We start from the raw sequence: 8,658 nt of genomic DNA, 5'->3' as shown, positions 1-8,658 counted from the left end.
TAAATAAACTACTTCAGTGTGTGTGCATTGAATTTATTTAATACACGAGTTTCACAATTTGAGTTGAATTACTGAAATAAATGAACTTTTCCACGACATTCTAATTTATTTAGATGCACCTGTATATATATATATATATATATATAGATAGATAGATAGATAGATAGATAGGCTAGCTGTTTCACATGAGTGGATGCCATCAGCCAAAAATATTTAATTAAATTCAAATCTAAATATTTTTGTTTGTTTTTTCCCCTCGTTGGAATCAATCCTGCATCACTGCTTTTTTATATAACAAAACACAATATATAAAGGAGTTGTTCTGAAACATAACAGGTGCGGCGCGAGTGTCAAAACTACAACTCCCATGATTCCTAGCGTTTGTTATTTTCCTGTTAGGCGGCCAGTTTAAGTTGCCATAGCAGAGGATGGCGGTGCCTTACATTGATCACATAAGATAACCGTCAAACTGCTGGCCACACAGGTAGGGGTAGTTTTATGTACGTTTTTGTAGTTTTGCAATTTTGTGATTTGGAAATATATTGTACATACGGACACGACTTTTTAACAAAGAAAATCTGTAAGCATGAAGCTAACTAGCTTGATACTTTAACGTAAACTCTGCGCCAAGTCGAGTGTTTACATCTTTGTTTACATAAAATTGAGGATTTCATTAACTAGACCAGTGATAATCAGCCTTAAACATTAAGTGGAATACTTTCTCGCCAGTTGTAATTACACACGTCTATCAGCTAAGTTAGGCAAACAGATAATGCAAGTGTCAGGACTGGTGAAGTTGGTTTCTGATTTCAGATTAGTGCTGTTTCTTATTTTCATCCTTTGGCTCATGTCAGCATGGACTCCTCCAGTGAATCTGACACCTATGACAGACCCACGGGGCATCGATCGCGGGTCAGAAAGCGCCGAACAAGGCCTGATAGCGGGTTTCCCAGGGACACTCATGTATCAGACATATCTGACAAAATTGATACTTTAGCAAACACTCTACAAGTAAGCTGCTTTTATTATTTGCACGTGAATGCCGGCTCTGCTGTGTAGGGTATCAGGGATCGCTGGGATCTTTTAACATGCAAGCTTGTGTTTTGTGCAGGACACAAGCCGAAATCTAAACAAAGTAGATCAGATGTTGGGACAGTATAAGGAACACACAGATGACCAAGCTGAAGCCATGGTGACAGTGAGTATTGATGCACAAATGGTATGGGATTGTCTCTGATTTCAGATAAGGGTGTTGTTTTGAGAGCATGCCCTGTGTTCTAGCTCAGAGAGAGCTTAGAGGAGTCTATCCAGCATCTGCAGGCACAGCAGCTGAGGAGGTCCACTGCTGGGTGGAGCGCCTCCCTCTCCACACTGCACACCAGTGACCTGGACGATGGCAGCGCCACAGGTACTAAACAAGCAATAGCTTGCTTGATTGAATTAGTGGAAGCTTGTCAATACATTTATTATTTGTACAAGTTATTATTTGTAATAATGCTAATAAATTATGTATAGTATATTCTTTACTCTTCCCACTTAAAAGTACTAGCTTTTCTTTTTGCCAAAACGTGCAATATATAACCCGATTACACTGTTGAAATACTGTATCCCACAATGCATTGTTGTTATCTCCTTCTAGATTAATTTTTTTTATTGCAATGTACAAGCTAAGACATTTTACACAAAATTGCATTTAACTTTCTTCTTTTACGAGACAATTGCTATGTCTCGTTTTGAAGGCTGCACCCTCCTGAGTTCGCATTTGTCAACCGCATACATCATTGCAGCTGCCTCATTTCAGAAAAGTGACCATTACATTCCAAAGTAAGAAAGAAATTACAATAATTTACAATTCACGAGGAATAACAGTAAATTTGATAATAGTTACTTTTCTGAAATAAGACATCTTCAGTGTCAGTTTTGACTGCATTGACTGCACCTTCGAATGAATTTGAACTGCATTAAGCTGGATGATGGCACTGTTGTCTTCTGTAGAGCTGCTTTACAGCTGAATTGCATCTTGCGACATTGACACTGGTGTTGAACTGGGGCCAGTTGCATAAACGTAGTCACCATGTTAAGACTGTGTCTTAAGAACTAGTTTGACCAACTAGCAGTTGCCAAGGGCAAATCAGTCTTACCTTTCCACTACAAATAAGACCAATCTACCTATTCATAACTGATTTTAAAAAGTTATGACCAGTCTTAAAGAAAAAAAATTAGATGACTAACTTTTTAAGACTAGTCTAAACAGTTTATGCAACCGGCCCCTGGAATAGAATCAGTACTGACTCAAGCTGAATGACAAAATTGCTGCCTTTTCTGAATTGAATTCGCTTCAGATTGATGAACTTCACAGTTATTGATCTGAACTGAACCAACACTGCACTGACTTGAGCTAAATAATGACACTATGTCTTTTAGAGCTACATTACAGTAGAATCTCCATAGTTGATTTTAGGGATGTTCATTTCGGTTATTTTTCCCAACCGACGCTCGTTAACCGATTATTAACCGTTAACCGACAAGATTATTTTAAATTAGAATTGAATTAAATAGGGCTGGGTATCGAGTTCGATACTTTTTAGGCACCGACCGAATTGCCTCGATACCATCGAGTATCGAAAAACGTCTCGTCGTTCGGTACCAAATTTCGATACCTAAGGGGTTAATCTCATCAGCATCAGTGAGCCAATAAGCCTGCAGCACTAGCCGGTGTGTTCGACTAGAGTATATCTTTACTTAAATAATAAATTAAGAAAATGAAAGAAAAACTATAACAAGTAGCCTAGCATGCAGAATTTCGGTTCTTTTTTGTGCTGAGCGAAAGGAAACCAGACGGCAGAAAGCGGCATCCTATTTTTAGGCTTATTTTACAAAAGCACAAAGATTTGTTTTTATTGTGAATGTACACAAATAAAGGCAAACCTTTTACAATTCCGATTATCTTTATGACTAAAGGGAGTAGTTGTTTCCACTGTTAGAAGGAAAAAATTCAAGTGATTGCGCCGGTGCCGCATGCGCACACACAGTTAAGTATACAGCCAGTCAAACATATGGAAAAAAAACACACTGTCCAGTTTAAATATGTAGTCAAATCTGTACCGTTAAGTGTTATCACCGTACCGCCGTGATGTTATGTAAAACATTTTGTTTTACGTGGATATTGGAACGCGAGTGAAGTAGGCTACATAATAAATAATAATTTGCCATTCAAATACATCGCGAATACGGAAACATTTGATTTTTTGTTGAATGAGAGGTCCAACATTGGTTTCAGTTTCGTTTTAGCCTAAATGAATTTGTTTTGGCTTGTCGTTTATATTGCTATAGCTTCTTATATTTTTATTTCTTGTTCTTTTCTAAATAGCCTACTGTTAATTGAAAGGCTTTGTTGTGGAGTGAGGGGAACTAAAATAGCCTAGCTATGTTTACAGTGTTTATTATAATGTTTGTAGGCCTATTTCTGAATGAAATAATAAAATGCGACTTATACGGGACTTATGTTTTTTTTCTCTAAAAAACACATTTTTTTATACGCGTAGCGTATTTTAACCACGCAGCAAATCTTTTTTAATATTTTGATAAATTACTGAAAAATAAATAAATAAATGACTTTTTAAACCGTTTAACTGATTGTATTAATCGGTCAAAATTCTATACGTTCGGTTAACGGTTAACCGGTTAAAATGAACATCCCTAGTTGATTTTCCAAAATGGGTTCTGTTGTTTATCTTTGTAAAGCTGCTTTGACACAGTATTCTATAAAGCGCTATTCTATAAGGTGGCTTGACTTGTCTTGACATGACCTATGTGGCCAACAAATGCATTGTCTGGAGGGTGCAGCCTTCAAAATGAGACACAGACAATATCTGTAAGCAGTACGTAAGTTCTAGATCTCTGTCTCTTGCTCTGTAGACAGGAGGCGCTACCTCCCCACGTCCCCTCTAAGAGATTATGGCAGTGCAGGCACAGGTAACAGAAGACGGTCTAGATCTGTCGCTGTGCGTTTCACAGACTCCGCTCAAGCTGAAGAGCAGGTATGACTGTGCATCCAGAGACCCAGATTTGTCTGAATTGCAGGATAGGGTTTGTGTTGCACTGGATATCCAGCAAGGTGGCATGTTATTCAACAACATTGTTTAATATATTATATGGTGTAGTCATGCTTATTTTTTTTAAAAACCATGTAAATACTCACTCAAACTTTCTCATTTTATTTATTTTTTTAATTGCATATACTTTTTGATGTATGCAAACAAAAGATAAGACTATTCATAAAAAAAAAAAGAAAAAAAAAAGAACAGGTTCCTTTGGTTGTAAAATGTTATTATTGTCATTATAACCATGGCTTCTTGGGGCTTATTGCTTTATGTCCAGCCCTAAAAATGTCATGGAAATTAAGATCTTAAAACGTTATGGATATACGCAGGGGAGCGTGGGGCACACCACTTTTTGACGTTCTAAGTTTGTGTAAATCCACGTGGGGTTCAGAGTATAATTTTTTTATCCACATTAATTTCACACTTGTCTAGTACAAATGTTGCTTTGTTTCATAATTACCGTGTATACATTTTTCGTTATTTACCTCAAAGAATGGAAGTGAAATGTGACAATATGCCCCGTTTGTGGGGTACATTGTAACATGTGAGGGGCACGTTGTAACATGACCATATGACAGCTTAAAATGTTATCTGATCTAATGAAAAAATATACAAGACGAACTAAAATATTTTGTCAATAAAATAATTAAAATTATTAACCTTTTCAAATAAAATAATAGTGTTTTTTTTAAAGAATAATAATAAATAATCTAATTTTGCAGTTTGACAACGAACACATTGCAACCATGCTTGAGACAGCCCAGGGGCCCATTCTTCATACGTTGCTAACTCAGTTAGCTGGATTTGATTGTTGACGATTTGGCATGATCTTGAATTATTTGGTTCTTCGAAGCTCATCCCGGAGCTACGTCCGTAAGCTTAAACCTGCTCGGGAGCAGACTTATTTCATGTAAACAGGATTAGATCGCATCTTTTTAAGCAGAACTGATACTTAAAATCTGTCCGCTACCACCGCTACTTTATTACAAGAGTATCCTACTGATCCAGGGACAATAATTTAAAATAATAATAATTTAAAAATTAATTTAAAGATAATATAATAATGTTGTGTAGTCTTTAATACTATAGACACAGCCAGTTTTACTCGGTGAAAGATTTATTAGTCATAAAATTATTACTTCATAATTGTATTCGAGTCTTACACGCATGCTATACAGATAATGTAGAGTCCTGCATTAATGTGTGTGGTGACAGATATTATGGGAGTGGCTTGATGGAGCGCAGGAGATGCAGATAACGTGATCTTGACCCTTAAGAAACCTTAAATAATGCTGTCACGTAACAAATCTGTTCAAATATAAAAAAATTAATTGCTAATTGCTACATTGAAATAAAAATGTAAAGCCTGTACAAATATTAGAAATCGTGAATATAAATAATTGGGAATCATGTAAAAAATGTAAATAAAATAAAAACTTATAAAAGTTTCCTTATAAAAGTCCAGAAATTTGTCAAGTTTTTCGTCAGGTGTCTTTATTAATTATATGATGTCGTTACGTTGCTGTCTTGCCGCCAGCCAATCACTGCATTGCTGATCGTGGTTTTGAGTATCGATACATAGCCCCTTTTAAACCAACCCATGAACGTGCAATTATCTCAGATAACTCCAGCCATACTAATCATCAACAACAGGTGCGTTCGAAGAACCGAATTAGCCAGATCCTGATTAGCGCGATATCATCTTGGATATGACATTTCATCTTGGATGTAATAAGCGACGTACGAAGAACGGGCCCCTGATCGCAAGACACCGTTATACAGTATAGCCTAGTTCAAAACAATGTGGGCAAATAGATGAAGAAACACATTCAGACATTTAGAAAAACAGAGATACACTCCCCTCCCTCCACACACAGCTCTCACAGAACACTAGACACACAAACGAGCCAAAATGCTTTACATTTCTTGAAATAATCACCTGTTTCTTGTGGTTTCTCATTAAAACTCATAAAAGTAAATAGTGTAAATTAGATCGCTATTTTCACAGAATAGCATAGTTTAATAATAGCGGGGCATCTTGTAATGCAGTGTTACAACGTTCCCCATCTCCGCAACTGGAATTTAAAATTGGTTAGTGTCTTCTGCTAGTTTGCGAATCATTCAAAAAATATCTAAACTGATAAATAACAGATTGGAGATTGGAAAATAATAACAGATTTGTCTTATTTTAAATGAATACTAAAAACTGAGTTGAAAAGTTTACTTCAGACAGAAATGTACTTTTACTATGGTAAAATAAATATTCAGCAATATCTTCAAAAGATTTTTGAATTTTGCTGCACTTTTTTTCTCTATATAGTGTTGATATGGCAACTAGTAAATGCCGTAAATTTGGTTCCCTTTCAGTTTGAATTGGGATCTCGCTTAAAGAGACCAATCCACTTCGAGTGTAAACTAAACAAGCCAATGCACATTGGCATGCGATAATTGCATCCAGCTGCCACTGATCACAGCGTGAGCATAAAAAGGCAGCCGGTGCAATGCATACCTGCTTTTCGCTTCAGAGCCGAGCGACAACATCGTTCTGCTCCTACCAACTGCTTCGTGTGTGATGAGTTTAGCGCGCTCTAGGGAGCTTCTTGTGTGTCATTCCTGTGTCGAGTGGGTTGCGCACTTCAGGCTGCACTACCCCCTGTTGTGCTGCAAGCGGCCATCTCCCCTGTGCGTCTCAGCACCTAAGGGTGTACTCACACTAGGCGTTTTGAACTGTGCCCGAGCGTGTTTGACCCCCAAAGCCCAAGTTCGTTTGACTAGTGTGAGCGATCCGTGCCGCGCTCGAGCGCGGTTCGTTTAGCCATCCCTGGCCCGGTTGGAAGAGGTGGGCCAGGGCACAGTTCGGTTGGGCTAGGGCGCGGTATGCATGCAGTGTGAGCGCTAGCCGCGCCGGAGCACGGATCAAATACTGTTTTGTGTGCGCTACTGTCATCATTACAACCGCAAACATATAGGCCTACTATTACTATAACTACACTACACTTTTCAGTTCAAGGCAACCGTGCCTAGTGTGAGTACACCCTAAAAGAGCATTTTGCTGAAAGAGCTTATTTTCTCTAAAAGAGCTTACACGGGTGCGTCTTTGTAAAGATGATGGATCGTCTTTTTAAAGATGCCGTTTCACCTGTGCGTTTCTGGATGCGGTCATTACCTGGCGCCGGGTGATGGTCACGATCGCTGCCTCACGTGTCTGGGCATTAAACACGCTGAGGTGGCGTTTGTGGATGAGTCATGTTCCCATTGCGGGAAGATGACCATCTCGGAGCTGCGGGTCAGACTCCGTTGCCTCTGCTGCGATCTAGTGTTCGTCTTGGCGGCAGCCAGGCGTGGACTACTTCGGGCAGTAGCACGGGCAGTCTGAGGGTTATAGTGGTGGCAAACCCCTCAGGGAACCAACCCTCCGGGGACCATCACTCCTCTAGCGCTTCGCAACCAGTCGAGCTGCCAAAGAAACGCGCTGGGCCCTCTTCAAAGAGCGTGCCAGTGGTATCCTTCGGTGATCCTCCCGACGACCGGATGTTGATCACTGCATCGGAGGGAGAGCTCTCTGGAGGGGAAGATTTGGCTGCGCCGTGATTGGTTTCTCGGGGTGGCTCGCGCTGGTTCTCAGTGCCCCGCCTTGGTGCCTTTCTTCCCAGAGGTCACCAGGTCATGGACGGCACCTTTTACTGCCGGAAACCGACCTGCTGGTTCCTCCTCCCTCACCACCCTCGACGAGGGTGCAGCAAGGGGGTAACCCATCGCTCCCCTCCCAAGTCTGTAGGCATTTGTCTGGTCTGACCAGCGGTGCTTATACGGCTTGTGGAGAAGATGCCTCCGCTTTACACGCTATGGTGTTACTGCAGGTTCATCAGGCCAAGGCACTGAAGGACCTGCACGAGGATGGTCATGATCCGGAAGTTCTGAAAGAGCTCCGAACCGCTACTGACTTTGCGCTCCGTGCGATGAAGGTCACCACGAGTTCTCTGGGTCGTGCAATGTCCACACTTGTGGTGCAGGAGTGCCATCTCTGGCTGTGTCTGGTCGACATGAGGGACGCCGACAAAGTTCGGTTCCTTAATGCCCGTGTCCCAGACCAGCCTCTTCGGCGATGCGGTCGAGAGCTTTGCCCAGCAGTTCTCGGCTGCACAGAAGCAGACTGAGGCGATTCATCACCCGTCCACCGGCCGCAGCGCCCCAGCCTGCTCGTCGCCGAGGGCGGCTCCCTGCGTCCACCCCCGCTCCAGCGCTGCATCCGCAGCAGCCTCGAGCAAGCGGCGGCGTGGAGCTGGGCGTAGGCAGGCCTCCCAACCCATCCAGGCCCCCGTCAAACCTGGCGGTGAGCGGAAGGGCAAAAGGCCCCGGGACGGGTGACCCAGAGAGAGAGGAAGCTGCTCTTTGGGGGGTGGTGAATGCACCTCTCCCTTCCCCGGAGGAGGGCCGGGTAGAGAATCTGGAAAATCTCGACGAGAGAGAGCGGTTTTCTCTGTCCCTGGGTCCCAGGAGGGCACGGAGAGTTGCGGACGGACTAACGCCGGACCTCACTCATCCTCCTCCTTCG

At 41.5% G+C, this 8,658-nt stretch overlaps 1 protein-coding gene across 5 annotated transcripts in view; it reads left to right on the top strand.

The window, feature by feature from the left end:
- The first annotated feature begins 356 nt into the window (after positions 1 to 356).
- LOC107747955 (centrosomal protein of 128 kDa) overlaps positions 357 to 8,658 on the top strand; it is a 65,524-nt gene continuing 57,222 nt past the window's right edge. Inside the window, exons 1-5 of one of the 5 annotated variants that reach the window (XM_016562590.1) lie at positions 357 to 484; positions 855 to 1,011; positions 1,112 to 1,198; positions 1,282 to 1,408; positions 3,919 to 4,040. In XM_016562590.1, coding sequence (XP_016418076.1) covers positions 856 to 1,011; positions 1,112 to 1,198; positions 1,282 to 1,408; positions 3,919 to 4,040 — 492 coding nt within the window. In that variant the 5' untranslated portion in view covers positions 357 to 484; position 855. Of the gene's footprint in view, positions 501 to 813; positions 1,012 to 1,111; positions 1,199 to 1,281; positions 1,409 to 3,918; positions 4,041 to 8,658 lie in introns of all 5 variants that reach the window. The other 4 variants (XM_016562588.1, XM_016562589.1, XM_016562587.1 and 1 more) reach the window with 4 other exon arrangements.

Source organism: Sinocyclocheilus rhinocerous, unplaced genomic scaffold (genome assembly GCF_001515625.1).
Source record: "Sinocyclocheilus rhinocerous isolate Xijiao unplaced genomic scaffold, SAMN03320098_v1.1 scaffold769, whole genome shotgun sequence".
In the NCBI taxonomy this organism is placed as follows: domain Eukaryota; kingdom Metazoa; phylum Chordata; class Actinopteri; order Cypriniformes; family Cyprinidae; genus Sinocyclocheilus; species Sinocyclocheilus rhinocerous.
Note: the sequence above shows the minus strand (reverse complement) of the source record. Positions and strands in the feature narration are given on the sequence as shown.